At 40.4% G+C, this 21,003-nt stretch overlaps 1 protein-coding gene across 5 annotated transcripts; it reads left to right on the plus strand.

The window, feature by feature from the left end:
• The first annotated feature begins 1,499 nt into the window (after window positions 1–1,499).
• Window positions 1,500–19,839, plus strand: MYNN (myoneurin). 5 transcript variants are annotated; one of them, XR_004647059.1, is made up of 9 exons: window positions 1,500–1,720; window positions 3,098–3,386; window positions 6,906–7,708; window positions 9,556–9,715; window positions 10,446–10,624; window positions 10,987–11,070; window positions 11,750–11,836; window positions 14,130–18,474; window positions 18,904–19,839. XR_004647059.1 is itself a non-coding variant. In XM_034781150.1 (8 exons), the coding sequence occupies exons 2-8, from the start codon at window positions 3,121–3,123 to the stop codon at window positions 14,396–14,398; spliced, it is 1,848 nt and encodes a 615-aa protein (XP_034637041.1). In that variant the 5' UTR covers window positions 1,500–1,720; window positions 3,098–3,120; the 3' UTR covers window positions 14,399–19,839. The 5 variants fall into 5 exon arrangements, 1 of the variants encoding a protein (XP_034637041.1); XR_004647060.1 differs by having other exon boundaries at window positions 14,130–17,055; window positions 18,342–19,839; XR_004647061.1 differs by having other exon boundaries at window positions 14,130–14,521; window positions 18,342–19,839.
• Window positions 19,840–21,003: the final 1,164 nt, after the last annotated feature.

Consider the following 21,003-nt stretch of genomic DNA (forward strand, 5'->3'; position numbering starts at 1 on the left):
GTCATAACTATAATGATTTTTGTGCAGACATATGGAAACGTGAGTGGAGAAGGGGGGGGGGGGAAGGAGTTAAGAATCCACATGAAACGTATCACTTGAATACCCCCAATTAAATACAATGTGTCTGTACCGAGATCAAGCTCCTAGTCAATAGGAAGTTATTCACAACTGTACAGACTGATCTATATTCCAGGCTAACTCTCTCAGGTAGAGATGAAAGAGGTAGAGATATGAGAGCACAAGTGCACATCTCTCTGATAAAGTACTCTTTAGGGGCACCAGGTTGACACCCAGGAGCTCATCTCTTCATAAGCTGACTGCATTTAATATTTCTGTGCACTTCACAACCTTAATTATTGACCATGGCCTCATATCCCCAGTGTGGAGAGAAGCAACCGCATTCCCATAATTTACAGATAAGATAGCTGAGAGGTAGCATAAAGTCAGAAATAAAGACCTACAATTTCCCTTTCTAGATGAGGCAAAGGAAACCAAAAAGGCTGCACAATCATCTGAGAAGATCTAACTAACTAATCAGATTTTACTATCAAACCGTAATAGTTATCTGTGAGTGTGTGTGCACGTGCTTCTATGTGCATGTTTCTCTATGCATGCCTGTGTGTTCTTGTTTGAATATATGTATGCATGTGACTGTGTGTCTCAGAGGACATATTTCACACTGGAATTTACATCCTGAAACTATGTTTAAAAAGTTCTGTATGTTTTTGCTAGAGAAAGGGTTAAGCCAACCATCTGGAACCAGACTCGCTGAATCATGGCTTGAGATCTGGATCTTAAATTCAAGGTTGGCTCCTTGCTTTAAGAAGCCATGTCTGCACAGGAAGGCCCCTGCTCCCGCACCAGTTTAAGGCAAGGTGTGAATTTTTCAGTGTTTCTTGGGAAGAAGTTTAAGCTAATGTGAAAAGCCACTCAGACAGCAAAATAAGAGTTCCCCTGCGGGGGTTATACTAGTATGGCTACATTGTGTAACTGGTTTCAGAGTAGCAGCCGTGTTAGTCTGTATCCACAAAAAGAAGAACAGGAGTACTTGTGGCACCTTAGAGACTAACAAATTTATTAGAGCATAAGCTTTCGTGGACTACAGCCCACTTCTTCGGATGCATATGCTCTAATAAATGTGTTAGTCTCTAAGGTGCCACAAGTACTCCTGTTCTTCTTATTGTGTAACTGGTAAACTATCCCACTTATTCAAGGTCATCCGCAGCTTGTGCCCCTGCTCCTCTGTAAATCACACGTGGGACTCATGGGAAGGAGCTACCCAGACTTTGTAACACGAGCTGCCAAATCTCGTCGTTGGAGGGCCATTTCTGGCAGCCACATGACCCGTCACCCCCACTGAGTAGAGGGGCAGCCTTGCCGGAACTACATCTCCCACGATGCACTGCTCCACGCTGAATCGGGGCTCCCACTTGCGGTGCTGCGGTGCACGATGGGAATTGTTGTCCACGCCCTGCCCACCACCTCTATTCCACCCCCCGCAGCCCCACAAGACCGAGACCGGAGGATGACGCCATGCCACTGTGGGAGGCAGGTCCTATTAGCTACGTAACGTGGAGCCTAGTTGACTCCAATGTGGATGGAAGCAGAGACCTCCAAGGCTGAGACCGGAAGTGATATTCCGGAAGCGGACAAGCGGTGCGTGTGCTGTCATCATAAAATGGCGGCCTGAGGTGCACGGACTCGGTCTCGCCTTCCTCAGGTGTGTGTACAGTACTCCCCCACCCCAGCTGTCTCCGCCGCTTGGGGGATGGGCAGGCGGGACCGAATCGACCCATCTTGGGGGCCGTGGGAGCGGACGGGACTAAATCGCCCGGCTCCGGAGGGGGGTGGCAGCGGCAGATGGGACGGAACCAGCCACCCCGGGGTATATGTGGGTGTAGACAGAGCCGCGTCAGCCACTCCCTGGAGGTGACCGACTGGGCCGAGCCAGTCGGCTGGGAGTAGGGTGGGGGCTGAGGTGGTGGGAGAGACTGGGGGGGGGGGGAACCGGACCGAACCAAGTAACTGTAGGGGTCCAGGCATTGGGCAAAGGAACCGCCCCAGGCAGCTAACTGAGGAGCGGGGGTAGAATGGAGCCGTCTAGGGGCGAGGGGGGCACGGGGCAGCTGCCCCCTTACTCCTCCCTACTGCCATAGAAGCAAATAGCAGCCGCCCTGGGCCCTTGCTACTTGGCGACGCCCCGTCTACGCTGGGCACTTTACTCTCCTTCCCCACCGCTGGGTCGGGGCAGGCCTGCCTAGTGCAGCCCAGGGCAAAGTGCTGCCCAGCCCCCCAGGGGAGGGGGCACGGTCTGCTTGAGATTGAGGCTGCTTGCAAGGATTAACTAAAAGCGCGAGATGCAGACTCCTGGCACTTGTGCTGGCTTTATACATATATTTTCCTCTCTCTCTTGTTGCTGTGTTAATGACCCGCACTGACAGTTGCTACTGACTGTAGCAAAGTAAAAAGAGGGCCTAGCCAGGGCACTCGCATATAGCCAGGTAAACTTTTAAAAAATTGATAGGATCCCTGATCTTCACAGCACTCCTGTGACATAGCTGTAAGTAAACATTATCCCCCTTGTATACCCGGAGAAAGTTATGCAGAGAGGTTGAGTCTTGCCAAGAGCCACATACTTGCAGATCTGGCACTAGAACTCAGTAGTTCATAGTAACCATTCCTATGATCTGTCCAATGGGAAAAAAAAAGTCTGTTTCTGTAGGGAGATGCTCCACCAATTAGAAACTTTAACATTCTTCTTACATGTTACAGGACCATTTCTGTAGAAGCACCAGGCTGATAGAGTTGGACCAATGAATGATTCACCTAGTGTTCAGATTTCAGGGGCAGGGGAACATTTGTGTATATACACACACTAATGTGTCCTTTTCCCTGTATGCATTAAGACTAACTGGCCCACAGTTGAGAGGGATCCAATGCTATGTTTCTGTTTTTTATATTTTGTACAAAGGACACAATATTAAAGTGAGGTGCATTGCAATGATCATGGGAACAGTATTGGACACTGTCCCACTTAACTTACTGTGTTTGAAAGACATGAAATTACAGTTGTAAACAAGTTCCTTTGCTTCTTCAGGCCAAGACGCTCCATCCCTCAAAATGCAGTATTCCCATCACTGTGAGCACCTTCTAGAGAGGCTGAACAAGCAGCGAGAGACAGGCTTCCTTTGTGACTGCACGGTAGTTATTGGTGAATTCCAGTTCAAAGCTCACAGAAATGTGCTTGCCTCCTTCAGCGAGTACTTTGGTGCATTTTACAGGGATGCCTCTGACAGTAATGTGATTTTGGATCAGACTCAAGTGAAGGCTGATGGATTTCAGAAACTCCTGGAGTTTATATACACAGGAAACTTAAACCTTGACAGGTAACTTTTTTTTTTTTTAAGTTAAAGAGATCCAGTACTGATTTCTTTGTCAATTTATGGCAGAACACATTTAATTTCAGATACAATACATACTAAAGAATAAAGCTGTCTACATGGCTTTTAAAATACTGCCATGCATATAAACCAACTAGGGTTCCTTTATTATTTTCTATTCAAAGTATGTGATACTGCATGCTTGTTAAAACTGAAATTGGTTTCCTATTTTCTCTCTTGCTAAGGTATCTAAACTCATTATTAACCCTTACAATTGCTGTCACCTAATCATTTTTCAGATTGAGTTGCTGTAGTTCTCTCTGCCCCCCTCCCATTCATCTACCCAATTTCTACACCAAAGCCTTTATGTGCATGCCAGACTCACCTTGGTGACCCTGATCTCTCTCTATTATAAATATAAAAAAATTAAAAACTTAGTTTGTGTAAGCCTTCCAGAAGCCATTTAGATGGTTTTCAGATAAATTCACCTCTAACTACCTTGTCAGGGTAGTAACTAGAATCAACTTTCCATAGCATCTATATAAATCTTCTCCAAACTATATTTGGTCAAATGACTTGCTGGTAGGAGTTTTCATATTTGTGACTCTGGCTCTCTGGATTGAGATTAAAAAAATCCATCCTACTTAATTTCTGGGAGGAGAAGGATAACCCCCACAGTAATGTTGGTTATACAGGAGCCCATTTTTCGTCATATACATAGACAGACCTAGCTGCATAAGCAGGAAAGGCAAATACCAGTATTTGAGAGAAGAGGTAACAGAACTCAGCACCACAAGAGCACCCTCCTGTAATCAACCATGATGGGTCAGGGCTAGTCCTCCCTCAATTTCTCCTACAATCTCCTGGGCTAGTGAGTTGCCCATCTTTTCCTCCATGGATCACCCTGAAGGTCACCTTTCCCCACCCAGGAAAGGACTGTTGTCCTTCTATGTCTAAGTGAAGCTCTTCTTCTAGGTATAACTTATTAATAGAATTTCAACCTTCAGCAGGTCCCTCTGAGTAATACAGTTCTCAAAAACCCCAAAATAAGGCAGGTTGAAATGCAGCAATCCTCCGGGTCTACACTCCTGGCTGACCACCCAAGAGTAAATAGTCCCTCTTCTCCAATTCCTATGCCTAGGCTGCCACATCTCTGCCACATACTCTCCACAATGTTTCATTCCCCAGGCTCCTCTGCTTGCAAGTCCTACCCCTTCTTAGGGGAACCCCCCTCTAGAATCAGTTCTCTAGTTCATGGGCTTGGCCTATTCTGAGCTAGTTCTTCCCCTTTACCTTGAGGCTTTTATATGAGTCCTCTATTTCTCAGGGTTTCCTCATCTGGCCAGTTCTTTCCAACAACTCCCATCTACTTCACTCTCCCAACAGTTTCCTACATATCTTTCTCTTCACAAGAAGCTCCCAACTATCATTGTTTTATGTAGTACTCTCCAAGTAACTCTGACATGCTCCCTTTTCTCAAGGGCTGCCATGGTCTTTATAGAAGCAAGGTGCCTTCTGTCAGGCCCTGTTGGGAGGCAGCTAACTAGTCACAGGTGAACTGGATCCATTTCCTCTTAAAGGGGACATTCACCCTGTGATAGATAGTTTAGGGACACCATCAATTCAAAAATTGCACTTCTGTATGAATTTGTTTTACCTCTTACTGTTACAAGTAACGCCTTTTATTACTGTACCCGAAAGTGATTAGAGAACAAATATTTCTCCACATTTTAGTTATTAACTTTGTGCACTTTACATCACTTTGTGTGTAGTCAGTTTTTCCTGTTGTTCATGTGGGGAAAGAAAACAATTGCTTCCATGCAGAAGTAGTTAAAGGATTGGAGCCATAGACAATTTCACTCTGCAATCAGTGCTTGAGAGGAAAACTTGTATAATACAAGGTGTTCTAATCACTACCTCTGAGTACCAAAAAAAGCAGTTTTTAGTTATTTAGGCTCTGATCCTGCAATTGGATCCACTCTGGCAGAAACTGAATGTAAAACTGTTAATACAGCATCTTGGTTGCACAAATAAAATGACAAAAAGTCAGGCAATGTAAGAGCATCATTAGTTCTGCCACACTGCACATATTTAGTACAGTGGGCGTTATTAAAAAAATGGATTTTTTTTTACAGCACCACTGTTTTTACTTTTTATACCATTGTATTTTTGGTAGTCCCTATTAGACCAGGATATATCTCATGTACCATGATAAATGTCTAGTTTTTAATAGTTTCCACGGTATTTTCTATTCTTTGTGTATTTTTTTTTGTGTGGTAAAATCATGTACCTTACGTATAATAAAATTTAATGTTCCATCAGCAGTGCAGACAAGCTAACGCAATAGATGGAACCTTAGTTTTGTATTTCCTGGCTTGTGATTTGAACTGTGCCACCTTACTGCTGAACTAACTTGGGGGGTTGTGTTCAAGATATTCTGTAGTTAATATTTATCTTTCAAAGCTATTAAAACCAATTACTGCAGTTTTTCTTTAAGAAAGTGCTTTTACAAACCACTGCAGCATCCTTAGAATGCTTCTGTAACTGCTGGTCTTGCCCTTAATGAAGAGAGGAAGAGGAGGAGAAAATAGATGGACAAGAAGAAAGGCAGGAAAGAAAGACAGATAAGACAAGAAAGGAGAATGGGAAGGAGATAAGAAAAAAGGGGTTGAAAGAACACTTGTGGTAAATTCTGTTTTACTCACTTTAGTATTGCATATTATTTCACATGAAGGAATATTCAGAATATCAAAACTTGGGCTGACCTGCTGAACTTCACTGCTTTTCTATTTTTAATCATCATCATTTTTCCCTTTTGCATTTCTATTGAACCCATGTAAGCTTAGACTAAGGTGATCTGTATAATTCTTAGTCATTTTATTGTACGAAAGTAGTTGCTTTTTATATTGTATTGACAGAGAATAGCTTTATTTAAAACCTGTCCTTTAGGTAACCTATTACCATACTAAAATCACGTTGTTTACCACTGATTTTGTATTCGAGCATTGTGAGCTCCAGAGGTAGTTATTTGTTAGAATACTGTATAACACACTTTTTTTAAATCAGTATAGGTTGACCTCTGTTCAGGTATAGCAAAAGTATAGTGGCCTAAAGCTCTACTTCCTAGGTTTTACTCCTGTCTTTGCCACTGATCCACGGTAATGACCATTTGAAAACAATTTTGTCTGTAAAACGGGGCTAATACCTACTTCACAGAGGTGTTGAGGTTTTATTCATTGTCTGTGAAGTGCTTTAAGATCCTTGAATGAAACCACTATAGAATTATTTTTGTCAGCTTGTATGTCTCCTATCCTATATCCGTGTTGTTTAATCTCAAAATGTCAAAGATATAAAGTTAGATTTTGTTAGATTCTCCCCTGACAGTTGTTATAATTTTTTAACCATGAAACTATTTTTAAATAAGAGAACAGCCATGTAAAAATCTTAGTATTTATTTATATTGATTCTTAGAGATACAGGTTTTCTTTGTCCAGAGTATTGTCATTTAGCCTTGTTTCCTTGCAGTTGGAATGTTAAAGAAATTCACCAGGCTGCTGACTATCTCAAAGTGGAGGAGGTGGTCACTAAATGTAAAATAAAGATGGAAGACTTTGCTTTTATTGCTAATCCCTCCTCTACAGAGATTTCTAGTATTACAGGAAACATTGAACTGAACCAACAGACTTGCCTCCTCACTCTTCGAGATTACAATAATCGAGAGAAATCAGATGCCCCTTCTGCAGACTCAGTTCAGCCACAAGCAAAAAAAGTGGGTTTAGAAAAGAAATCTACTCAGACCAGAAAGCGAAAAAAGACTTTTAACTCTCAGAAAAACATGAAGAATAAACCAGTGCAATATCAGAATGACATAATTGAGAACTCATCAGTTGATATGTTTTTAGATGCAAATAAACTTGCCACACAGATAACGGAACAAGCTGCCCAAGGCAGCGATAACTCAGAGCTACAGCTAGCGTCTGTGGTGGAAAGTGAAACTTTTGCAGCACAAGATGTTTTGGTTCAGACTATTACAGTGAAACAAAAACGGGGGAAGCCACAGCAGAACTGTGCATTGAAAGAACATAGTATGTCTAATATAGCTAGTGAAAAGAACTCTTACCAACTGGAGAGCTCTGGAGAAGAACTCGATCAGAAATACTCCAAGGCCAAACCAGTGTGCAACACTTGTGGGAAAATATTTTCAGAAGCCAGTAGTCTACGACGACACATGAGAATACACAAAGGAGTAAAGCCTTATGTATGTCAACTCTGTGGTAAAGCATTTACACAGTGTAATCAGCTGAAAACACATGTCAGAACGCACACAGGTAAGCTTTGGTCTTGTTTATAAGGGCTTCTTCTGTTTTTAATGATAGCATGGGGAAGCATAACTAAAAAGGAGCCCTGTTTTCTTCTAATATGTTGTTTCAGAAGCTTTGAATCTTCATGCTGACGCTCTGTATATTTGAATGGTAACTGCTGGTCAGTGCTAATTGCATTCCACCAGTCTGTAATATTTAAAAATAGAAACTATGAATGTGTCTAGAAAAATAGTATAGCTAGAAAGGATAGCACTGCAGTCAAAGCACCCTGTAGGGAATACCTTGACTTCCTGAAGTCCCAGCAGATCTGATTCACTCCTTTATCCTTGTAAGGTAAATAAGTAGAGTGCAATGCAGAAAATGTCTGACTGATATACAAGAGATCAGACTCTCCTTTCTTGCTATGTCACATTAATGGCATTTATAATTTATTAGTTCACTGGCTTTCAGATTTCCATGATGTGCACAATATAGTAATCTGTGCAGCTATTTATGTCTGTCAAGTTTTGATGTACCAGATTGGATTTTTCAACCCCTGATGTTATCAAACTCAATCTCCAATGGCAAGAAGGAAACTTTGACAGTGATATCTTGTTTATAGTCATTGCTAAGCCATAAATTATTACAGAATTTGAGCTTTCATTTAATTACATAAAGTTTATAGCACATGGTTATGAGAATAACCTTCCAAATATGAATTGATGCTGTGCTATCTGCAGAGAGCCCCAGTGCCTTTGCTGCTGCTGCTGCTCATAGCCTTCTCAGTAGGTGACAGAGTAAAACTGTCTACACATGGGTGCCTTTTACTACTGTTATTCAGGACTCTAGGGGAGTAGTGAAACTTCCTAAAATGATTTCAGTTTAATTATGCTCCTCTTTGGGCAGATTCAGGGAATGGAGCTATTTCCAGGAATCTGAGGAAGGAATAGAGTAGGGGAAAATAAAAGGCTGTAAGGGTGGGCTGAGAGAAGAACTCCTTTCCCTTCCAGTAGTCAAGGGGGAGGGCTTCAAATATACCAGACGCTGACTAGCCAGAGTCTAATATGAAAGTTGGAGCCCCTGAGCAGGGTTCAAGGACAGTGTTTTTGGTAGAAACATCAGCAGTGCATTTCCCTTTCCTGGTTCTTGCACCTGGACTTTGCATGGATGGTTGGGAAACTTTATCATTTGTATCAGCCACTGGATGGCAGGTTTAGTCCTCTGGAGAGCAGGTGTCCGGTAATTTATTTTTTGTCAAGCCTTGATCTATGGCATTATGTATTAAATTTAAGGCGCTCTGAAACCTCCGCCTACTAACAGATTCTGCACTACCATAGTAACATAAACTCATGTTCTCCTACTATACAGTCACGTGAGACCTAGGAATAGTACTTAGCACATATTTATTAGCGAGTGCCCTAATATCAATTAAAAAATAGTGAATGGTCATGGAACTGCTGTTAGCATGCTGCAGCAGACACTAAGGAAATATTAGCAAGAACTGAAGAACATACTAGTTGGACAGACCAGATAACCTAACAGGTCTCCTCCATCTCAAATAGCCAGGCTTTTGCATAAGTTAAAATGATTCTCTGCCTACTGACAGTGCAGTGCTAGTATTAATTGTGAAGAACAGATTTTATTAAAACGAATAGTTAATTACCAGAGAATTTTCAAATGGTGATGCTTTTAAAAAATTATCTGCTGCAGTTCTCATAATGTGCAGACTCAGCTGCTTGATTGTTGGATGCTATGTGGCATCACTAAACAAGAACTACGAGGGTCAACTCCTGAGTTTGGGGCGACTAACTTAATTGAAGGCTTTCTTACATAGACACCAAGACAGGGGAAGGGTAACAGTTTCTCTTTCCCAGGGGAGAAGCCATACAAATGTGAATTGTGCGACAAAGGCTTTGCCCAGAAATGCCAGCTAGTTTTCCACAGTCGCATGCATCATGGAGAAGAGAAACCATATAAATGCGATGTATGCAATCTGCAGTTTGCAACTTCAAGCAATCTGAAGATCCATGCTAGGTGAGTGGAAGTACTAACTAAAGCCCTGATCCTGCAAACACTTATGCACAAGCTTAGTTTCATGCATGTGAATAGTTGACTTAAACAACTACTTGCGCAGGAAGTTCAGTGTGTGTGTGTGCGCACTTGCAGGATCAGGCCTAAAGAAATGTTGTATTTGTTTTTGTCATTCCCAGTCCTTCCCTACTTTCAGCTCCAGGTCTTCATTGCAGACTAGTGTATGTACTCGGCATGCTTCTTCCACCCAAAGTAGTGATTTGGAACAGCAGTCCATGTGGGATCATTCATCTTAGCGCCCCTGTTGCATTTGGTAATTTCTTCCCTTTCTAACCATACTGAGAGAAGAGAACTTCTCTGCCATTATTGTTTCGGAGAAGGGATGAATCCATTTATATTCTCTGGCAGGGAAGAGTACAACATGTCTCTCTGCAGTGGCTGTCAGTGTTGTTGGTAGTCAGATTTCATACTAGAGTGACAAATCTTGCTTACTTCTCAGGGTTGACCTATTGCCTGTGCAATGCCCTTAGCCTGATCCAACAGCCACTGAAGTCAGTGGGACTCTTTCTGTTGACTGAGTGAGAAACTTCCATCTGAAAACTAAACTCTAATCTTACTCCTGTTAGGCCACAAAATATCACCATAGTGAGGCCAGATATAAGATATTAACTGGTGTAATACAAAGTTCCTGTCATCTTGTGTGGGATTCTCTAAGGCATGTGTTTCTTACTAGGAAGCACAGTGGTGAGAAGCCCTACGTGTGTGATAGGTGTGGGCAGAGGTTTGCTCAGGCCAGCACGCTGACGTACCATGTTCGTCGCCATACGGGAGAGAAGCCGTATGTGTGTGACACCTGTGGGAAAGCATTTGCAGTGTCCAGTTCTCTGATCACTCATTCTCGAAAACATACAGGTGAGGATAAATGGGCTGCTGAGTGAGCTGGCGTAAATTGGGGCTCCGTCTTGGAGAGGGTTGGCTGCAGCGGAGGAGGTAAAGGGAGCAATTAGTGATATTGGAGTCTAAAGAGCTGGATTTGGGGAGGAGTGGAGTAATGGAGTCTGCTTTAGTGGGTATGGCATCTGTATAGGAGAATGTACCAGAGTCTGGTCAGCTTGTTCCTTGGGCCTTTCCTTGAGGGTTGCTTAGTGTTGCAAATCTGAATTTTCATTGCGGTTTGGGGAGCTCTTAACACCATTGTACATTGACTGTTTAATATGTATTTTACATACACATGTCTGTATATTGAAATACTAACCACCTTTTGTACCCTTCAGGAGAGAAACCATATATATGTGGCATTTGTGGCAAAAGTTTTATTTCCTCAGGAGAGCTCAATAAACATTTTCGGTCTCATACAGGTCAGTTTCCAGATAGGCCACTTCCTGTGTGTAAATTTTTTTCAGGATGCTCTTTTGCATTTAAAATATGATGTACTGTGCTATAGTTGAGACATAAATTAAGAGGACACACTGTGAATCTGTGTTAACTCATTTAAAAATTGATTAGATGGTTTTTCTTTAAATAAATCTAAAGTGTTGTAAATCTAAAATAACAAGACTTCAGCAGAACAGGGAATCATGAACTCTGATGCTAAACTTCCTCTGTGTGAGTCAGCGTGCCACTTAACCTCTTGGAGTCTCTGTTTCCTCAATTGTAAAATAGAGATTATACTTTTTTATCCATTCCTTGGATTATAAAGTGCGGTCTCTCTGTAAAGCATTGTAAATGGAGTAACATGGGAAGAAAATATTCACGTTGCAGTATTAGTTTTCAGATAAACATTTGTACAAAGACAAGTTGGGTGTATGATCTGCTTCAAATGAAGCAGTCAGTTCTGTATTCACCATTTTCATCTCGTCTTTCTTTGAATGTTTTCATTCTGGATACTGTTTTTAGATGGGTTTAGTTCATAAAGCTGTTAAAGTAATTTTCATTGCAGTTATTTTGCCTTTTGTCCTATAGACAGCTTAAGAAATAGTTTTTCTCTGTCATTTTGCAATTATGTTCTGCATTTCTAACTGTCAAACCATTTTTCAGGTGAAAGACCATTTATCTGTGAACTGTGTGGAAATTCTTACACAGATATAAAAAATTTAAAAAAGCACAAAACAAAAGTTCACACAGGTAAGTGTTAGTCTTGTAAAAATGAATTTTTGGGGTCACAGAATAACAATTCTGCTTTAGTGCTGAATAAATGTTTTTAAATGTAACATAAAATTAGATAAGAAAAGAGGTCTGGCTAGTAGCTCTGTTTAATGCCTAGAATATCTGCTCTAATGGCACCCCAATCTTTCAGATAAGGATTGAAAAAAGCAGGCTTTAAAATGGAAGGTCCTGGCGCAATGTTAAAAAAGAAAATGCAGTGACTATAGTGTTAAGCCACTACTGTCAATAGGGAGTGGGGGGCTGCTGACAAGACTATTAATGTTTAAAAATCTGGTCTCATCTAATAAAACTGAAAGATTTGTGCTCTAAGACAGCTGTGAAAGTCATCTGGGTCACAAAAGACTTTTGTGAATCCTATTCAGTATGGCTCTACCCCACATTCTGATGGCTCTCACAGGTCTAGATTTGAGGTGAATGAGACACACCAATTCCAGGAATTACTTTTCCTGATTCTTTGTAGGCCCAAATGTTCCTTTATGCAATGATTAAAGATGCTGGGTTTGTTGGGTTTGGTTTTTTTATATAGTCAAAGTTAATCCATGTCTGAGCTGGATTAACAGGCATGCAAGCTCGGATAGACAGCTGGTGCAATGCTTACAATTAGGAATTCTATCCTAAAAAATATTTCTCAGTTATACCTAGGCCTGTTCTTTCTAGATTTACATGCAAGTGTTTGAATGGCAGTAACTTTGTTATACAGATAGCTTACAGTACTGAGCATGGAGGAGTTGTATGTGGGCAGTTCAGATGATAATGTAAACAACCTCCCTCCAGATTGGCATGCCTTCTTACAGTGGATCACATCTGTCCATACTTAAGTGCATTAATACCACAAACCCCTTGCCTCTAGTTGTTTAAAAAAAGAAATCACAGGGGCTGGCCCAGACAGTACAGGGGAGAGACTAGCAGAATGAGGAGAAGTAACGTGCAGTTGCAGCTTTGAGGATCATGGACTAGTGAAATTGCATGTAGAAGATGGATTGGGAGGATCTAGTAGATAAAGGAAGGGAGTGTCAGGGAGAGAAGCTGTAAGCTGCTGGGGAGGGTTTGGTGGAAGTGGAGCTGGAATAATAGTGAAGAGACAGGTTGGGAGAGCGATGTAGAGGCTGCCAAGCAAAGGAGGGCCAGGCTGAAGGAGCTGGAGTGTGGTGCAGGCTGAGTACGTGGACACATGGACGATGAGGTGAGAAAGAAGCAAAAGTGGTGGCAGGGAGAGAAGAGAGTTAAAGTAGCATCAACAAGAGAACTGCAAACCTTTGCTTAGTTTGTGGCCCTTGCATGCTACCATAATATTGTATTGGCATGGCACGATTAATTAATATCCTTATCTAGCCTCAGCAGGGCCTGACTCAAAGCCCTACAAGGATTCAGGGGCAGGGGAGACATATGTGAAAGTTTAATGAAAGATCCATTGTCACCCATTTCAGCTGAGACCTGAACAAAACTGATTTTTCTAATGCACTTGTACTCTAGACAATGACTGTGTAAAAACAACCTTCTCCTGCAAAAGTTCTGTTCTTCCTAGCACTGTGTTAATTGAAAGAGGTGATGCCTGACGTGCCCAAGGTTCTACAGCCCACTGCTAGAATATTTCAGGGAATCCCTGCTGATTTTCCCCATAGTAGAGTAACAAATCCTAACTGTGACAATAAGGATTTGTTACTCTAATATGGCCCATATAATGGAGGCTCTGTTGTGATGTATCATTTCTCAAGTTGTCACGACCTGACACAGGCACCAGGGACTTGATACTTAAAGCTCAGACTAAGCTCAGACTGGCTTGGTGGCTGAGTTTCAGGCAGTTTCAGACACCCCAAATGCTTACACTTAAAGAACTCTTTTTTAAGCCTACCAGCCAGCTGGATGAAAGGGATAGCTTTGCAGTACTGCAGATCACCCTTTTTGAATTTTGAGCAGTTCTCTATCCAGTGTTTGTTCCCTAGAAGAGAATAGTTGTAACAAAGTGTTCTAAGGGGACTGAAGTAGGTGTACTTGTTCCTGCTTCCGGGGTGGGGAGAGAGGGAGACTGGACTAATGATTTCTCAAGTTTCCTTCCATTCCTATGATTTTATCATTTGATGTTGGGGCAGTGTTGAGTTTTTTTGACGGATAAAAAAGGTTCATATCTTAATTTACCTCACCCACTCAACTGTTTTTCCTGTCACTAGTGTACTTTTCCTTACATTAATTGCAGGCATTTTGCTTTTTCCTCATGAATAAATGTTACAAATTTTGTTTGTTTTGTTTTGAGGATCTGAAACCACCCTTGATTCTAACACAGTTGATAATTCCTACAATGAGGAAGAATCCATTCAGAATCAGAAAAGCCCTTTGTCAGAATCTGCAGATGTGAAGCCTTCTGAGATGTCTTTACCACTTTCTCTTCCCATTGGGACGGAAGACCATCAGATGCTGCTGCCTCTAACTGGTAATCAGTCTCCTTCCTCAGACACATTGCTGAGGTCTGCTGTGACTGGATATTCAGAACCTCAGTTTATTTTCCTGCAGCAGTTGTACTGACTGTGCGATATAGGAATCAACAAGACAATCCTGGTAGTGAACACACACATTATGGGTAAGGTGAACATCATCATCCAAGCTGTTGGACTTACTCTTACTCATTCATTTGAGTGAAGACATTTGGTAATGTATCTACACTGTGCAGTGCTGTTTCTCACTTCTTGTTACATTTTGCTAATCCGAAATCATATTTACCATTGTAATTGACCACTGACATTTCCTAGGAGGAAATACCTTTCCAGAGCACCTGCCTTAAGAATCGTCTGTTAAATAGATACGTAACTGTACTCTGGAGATCTCCTCCAATGCTCATGCAGAACTAAAATGTTAGTGTCATTTGTGAGCAGACTTTCAAGCCATATTTTCGTTTGTTAGTTTACTTTAAATACTTTAACTCACAGGTGTGGTCCTTGTACACAGCCTTGTTTAAAAAAAATTGCATGACAAATTTATTAAACGCAGGCTCCCAAACTCCAGGCCAATGTCAGAGGAGTATATGATGGCAACTGGGCCAGTTCTCTGGTGAAATGTTTTTGAAGCATTATTGGATTATTGTAAGTAAGAAGGTGTGTTGAGTTAGCTGTGAGGAGCCATGGATAGCACATGTCTGACTTTCATCATCATAATATTAATATTACAATAGCACCTAGAACTCCCAGTCAGAATCAGAGCCCTTTTGGGTTAAGCACTGTACAGACACATCAGGGGAGACAGTTCCTGCCCTGATGAGCTTACAATATATGAGCAATAAATTTACTCTAAAAAAAATTAAATGAAAGCTAAAGATGGGGGTGTTTTAGTAAAGAAGATTGACCAGAGGCCCTAAACTTTGGGGTTTCCCACAATGGGCTCTTACTATTCCATGCCAGAATTCAGGAGGGCATAATAGAAAAACATTTCCTTAAAAAATAAATGCAGTGTTTATCTGCTGCTTTATTTCCCATGTCAGTAGTGCAGTTTTAGGCAGTTGCTGCAGTTTGTAACAAGACCCATGTGATAAAGGTTTGTTGTTTTTCTGGTTTTTTTTTTTAAACAAACATTTTTGTGCCACGGTTGGCACACAGGGCAGATATTAGGCTCTTCAATTCCTCTGTCTTTTGCTGCTGCTTCTGTCTGCTGTATGGTGCTGAGACAAACTATTCTGCCCTCCCTCTCTGCTAAAGGTTCTTCTTAAGGTTTCTCTTGGACTCCTTATTTCCTCACACCAGTTGGTTTCCACTGAACAGCTTCATGTGGAGTCTTTGTGTTGACATCCAGAGTACATGCCCCATATATGTTCAGGGCTCCTTCTGAGTGTGGTGGAAATGAGTTGCTGATTGATTTCATGGATCTCTTCATTGGTAATGAAGTCTTTCTCACTCTCCAGAATCTTACATAGGCACTTATTTTCAATGGTGTCTAGTTTTCTGTCTAACCATTTGGTAGATCTCCATCTGTCACAGCCATATGTTAGCACTGAGATTACATTAGAATTGAAAATTCTCAGTTTTGGTCTGATTTTCCATATTAAGGTTAGTAATGCTGTGGGTGCCTTTCCTATTCTTGATGTCACTTCCTTCTTGTGATGTCCATTGGTCAATATGGTGCTGCCAAGGTAGATGAATGGGTTTACTTTCTTGATATTTTTGCCAGTAGTATTAATATTACTGCTTGAAATCTAGGTTTCAAAGATGTTTGTTTTAGCATGACTAATTTTGAGCCCTGATTGGCCTGTTGTTGTTGGCGGCAAGGTTGTCTGTCTTTATTAGTAACTTTTCATGGGTGTCATTCAGCATGATATCATCAGCAAAGTCTAGGCCTTCTAGACATTTGCCAACTCCCCCACGCTATACCAGTGTTAGTGTTGCTAATACACTTCTTCAATATTCAGTCTATGGCAATGCTAAACAACAGCAGTGATAAAATGCAGCCCTGTTTCACATTAGTGTCCACACTGAACCATTCAGTTGTCTGGGTGTCCACCCTTGCAGAGCACTTCACATCTCTGTACGTGGCCTTGATGATGATTATGACTTTAGCTGGGTTTCCATAGGAGTGAAGAACGAATAGTCCATAATGTATGTCTATCTTTGGGGGGGAAGCCTTTTGAAAAAAAATCAGTGAAATTGTTGTGGAGAGCTTGCCATTCTATACTTTCTTCTGTGGTAGTCCCTTAACTGAATATCTGGTCTACACAGAGTCTCTTGGGCCTGAATCCAGCCTGTTTTCTACGCTTTGCATCCACTGCCTCTTTCATCCTGTTTAGAATCACACTACAGAAGGCTTTCCCTGCAACAGAGTAGTGTAACTCCTCTTCAGCTGTTACAGTCAATAAGATCACCCCTTTTGGACATTCCGACAATGATTCCATATTTCCATTGGTCAGGCGGCTTCTCTTTTTCCCAAACTTTATTGAACAGCTCTGTCAGTTTCATTAAGGTGATGGTATCAAATGTTTTTAGCATTTCTGCAGTGATTTGATCATCTACTGCTGCTTTGTTATTTTTTTCAGCTTCCTGATTGTGGCCTGTACTTCTGTCATCTCTCTTGGACTGATGTTAACGTCAAGTTGGTCAGGTTTGCATGTTTAAATGGAAATCTGGTGCTGAAGTCGACCTTGGTCTGTTGGGGACTTCTGTGAATGCTCTGCCCATTAATTTTTCTGTTCTACCTCAGTTGTAAGCATTTTTCCATCTTTGCTTTTTATTGGCCCATGTCCTATTCTGAAATTGACACACAGGATTTTAATCACTTGGTAAATAGCTCTGATATCCCATAATAGCAGCAGCTTCAGCTGCTAGATCTTCAGTGTATCTTCATTCTTCTGCCCTTGTGTTGCTTTTCACCGCTTTGTCTGCTTTCATGCACTCCTCTGCTTTGTCCAGTACTCTGGTTGGTTTTAGCATTCAGGATTTTTCCTTTCAGTATCTTTCCTTCCTCCAAAAGAACAGGAGTATTTGTGACACAAGAACTTCTGTTCTGTTCTTTTTGCGGGTACAGACTAACATGGCTGCTACTCTGAAACCTTTCCTTCCTCAGTGAGATGTCATATCTCTTGAGTTATCCAGATCTTCTTCTACCTCTATTGATATCCAACTGTGGCTACTGCAGCTTGAACCACATTGTCTGTAAGCCTGGCCCAAGGAGTTTACATTAGCTTTTTCTTTTACAAGCAGTGTTTCTGGTGTCTGACAGTGTCACTGCTTAAGCTCCATTATGATTAGTGGGAGTGTTTTTATGCCTCACCAAGTCAATCTTAGAACTGTCAAGAATCATCAAATAAAGAGCGACAAAGGCATGTTTTCTCCAGTAAGATAAACAGCACCTGTGCTATTTAAGTGCATTCTTTGTTGGTTGGTTATTTGTTGATACCATTTTATCTGCATTGGTGCCTTGGGTCTAGGCCGTGGTAAACAGAAGAGCATAGAAGATGCCTCTTAATAGAATTCTTACTCTACTCCATATAACAACTCTTCTTCACCTTAATTAAAAGGGCCTTGTGAAAAATTTCTTAGTGGATTTATCCTGAATCCTGGGCATGGCTCTGTCTTTTATTTGTTGCTTTCTTTATCCATGTGTCTGTTTTCCTTTGTCTGTACCTTTTAAATGAAATAGACCTTTCATCTTTTGTTGTTTATAATTTTAAATGTGACATGTGTAAAACTGTTTTTGATTGTTTAATGCTTAATTACATGTGGTCAATTTGCTGTTGAGGGTTACTGGACATTATGAAGTACAACCAAGTCTCCCAAGAGTCGTCTCACTGCACTGAAGCCAATCCTTGCCATTGCTTCCTGACCTTCACTTTGCACTTATCTCCATTACAGCATTTGCCAGCATCTACTGTCCTACACTCATGTGCTGAAGGACATTGGATGAATCATTTTGGGTTTTCAGTGGTGCGCAGTGTGGCTTTTTTCATTCTTTTGAAATCTTTGTTTTTTTTCCCTCGTAATCTCTCAAGGATTCCGTGGCCAACTGGTAATTCTGTGACTGAAGAATCGCACCAAAAAGCAGGGCCTTGAATATAAGTGACAAAGGTCCACTCCATGTGACCAGATCTAAGGCTGCATTTTCTGACCAAAAATACAGCAAAGGTATAAGGATGAACGCAGTTTCAGTAATTAGTATTGCACAAAAGAAAAGCCGTCTTAAGTGCTCGGCCAACTCATATGGTTACACTGCTATTTGGCAAGTTCATCTTTAAATGTATTAAAGTACATCTCTTCTGATGTGCTATTACTTAAACTTTTTTTTTAACTTGTTCAGAATTACTGAGTAATGCATATATTACCAGAAGAGCAAACTAACTCTGAAAAACACATTCCTATGTAGAATATGCATTCCATAAGAATGTTTGTTTCAACTGTTTTTATATTTCTAAAATTTTAGATTACTACAGTATTCTTACATTTCAGACTTTAAAAAAAAAAAAATCAGTGCTTAGATTTATACTGGATCCAGTTTAGATATTTATAGAGGTGACATTTGCTTTATATTACTCATTTAGTTTTCTTTATACACAGGAAGATCATCATTTTTACAAGACAACGGTTTTAAACCTCTCTTCACAGAATACACAGGTTCCAATAAAGTTGTTCTCTTGCAGCAATAATTTAATGATCTGTACTCTTGAGTACCAATTCTTATCCTCAACTTTGATGAAAATGACTCAGCTGCTGAGTTCATTTCCCTTAAATATATTAATTTAATATAGCATATAATGTAAAAAAATGTGTAAGAGTTCCAGCTGGGTGCTGTCTAACTTTGAGAGAGAGCTCTACTGCATATCTGTGACAATGCCTGGAGTACTTTCCATGCATCTCTTATGTGGAGGCTTACTGCTCTCAAGTTCAATTTGGAGCTGGAAGTTATATCAAGAGGATTGATGGTCCATGTAAAGAGTGAATGGGGGAAAACTATCTTAAATAGTCAAATGCCGTTAATAGTTAACCAAATTTCTCCTTTCTGAAAAATGAAAGCGGGAGCATTAAAATTTCTTTAAAATCTTGAAAGATTTCTAAAGAATATCTCTAGTGTGATCCAAATCTCAGCAAGTCCACTAACTTTAATGGAAGTTTTGCCTGAGGGCTTGACTACTCTTGGAAATTTACCAAAATAGCTAGCTATTCCAGAATGGTGAGTTATACCAGAAGAGCTACTCTGCAATAATTATTTTGGTAAGTTCCAAGTGTAGAAAAGCCCTGAGTAAGGATTACAAGACTGGACTTTGTGAGAGGCTGTTGGTAAGACTTACAGAAATAGGTCTAGATAAGAACTAGTAATTGATTTGGGTTAAGTTATTATTGAAGTCTTTTTCCTGTATATACAAAGTGTTTTTCCTTCTGTTATGTGTAGATAGTTCAGTTCTTTTTTTATAATCCCCTGTGGGGGTTTTGTACATACTTAGGTTGCAGTGTTTATGTTAGGCTTTAATAAACTTGTTTTGTAATTTTCCCTCAGTTTGTGTCTGGTGTTTGTAATTACAAAGGGTAGTAATTAAAGGAGGAGGGGAGACAGTCTAACATAACCACCATCACAACGCACTATGCTAGTATCATAAAGGACTTCGAGACAGCCGTTAGCACCGTATACAGCTGTATAAGGGTTATTTGGGAACAGCATCATTCATTACATTTTCCTTCCAACAGAAGAAAACACCCAAGTCCCTTGCTACAAGGTAATATTTTGGGTGTAAAGGAACAAAAACTTTGTTCTAAATACTACTTACTATAATTATTTTTGAGCAGTGAAAGATTCAAAGCAGTCTGCAAAACAATGCAAGTTTACCCCCAAGTTTTAAAGCAGATATAAATTACTTTGCAGTGAATGTCTTCTACAAAGGTTATCTTAATTTTTTTTTTTAATCACTTGTGTATATATATATATATATTTTTTTTATGGAGACAGTAGAGCCTGTTGACTAAAGCACTGCCACTGACTTGCTGGCTGACTTTGGGCAAATCGTATCTTGTCCCAGTGCCTCAGTTTCCCCTTGTAAAGTGCTTGGAGCTCCAAAGATGAGAACTATGTAGCATTTTAGCTATTACAATTTATTCACAGGAATAAAGTAGTAGTTTCTTGCCTATAGTAATTTTTTAATTCAGAAGTATACAAGCTAACTTAGTCCTCGGACAGAATTTGTTATTTTGGCTATTTTAATTTGAAGGAACCTGCTGAAATAAGTACTGTAATAGATTTAGAAGTAAATATCTTATAGCACTCTCTCATAAAAAGTATGAAGGAATTAGTGGTGTTAGAGATGTGGACAACCTTTGGTGATAATGTCAATAGAACAGAATGCTGTCACATGCCAAGGCTCTTACTGTTAAAATAAATAATAGGGTGCAGTGAAGGTGTTCTTTGAAAATACACATCACTTATTTTCAAAATGGATGCCATTTATCCTTTCACATTTTGTTTGTGATGTTATTGCTCTCAAACCAATTAAAATTAAAATACTGCTTTTCGCAGAGTCATGGTTACTTATCACAGCCTATTTTAAGCTTACATTACTTTTATGAATAAAATTATCCATCATTAGCATTAATAGTAAATTAACATATGCATAAGTTGTTAATTTAATCAGTGAAAGTAGTTTGAACATAAATGTGCAGCAAAAGGGG

This window comes from Trachemys scripta, chromosome 9 (genome assembly GCF_013100865.1).
Source record: "Trachemys scripta elegans isolate TJP31775 chromosome 9, CAS_Tse_1.0, whole genome shotgun sequence".
Lineage (NCBI taxonomy): Eukaryota > Metazoa > Chordata > Testudines > Emydidae > Trachemys > Trachemys scripta.

Bases quoted from the DNA above. Each gene is read 5' to 3' on its own strand.
- MYNN (XM_034781150.1), top strand. From the start codon at position 3,121: ATGCAGTATTCCCATCACTGTGAGCACCTTCTAGAGAGGCTGAACAAG. The intron at 11,071-11,749 runs GTCAGTTTCCAG...ACCATTTTTCAG, and splicing joins ACATTTTCGGTCTCATACAG to GTGAAAGACCATTTATCTGT. The intron at 11,837-14,129 runs GTAAGTGTTAGT...TTTTGTTTTGAG, and splicing joins CAAAACAAAAGTTCACACAG to GATCTGAAACCACCCTTGAT.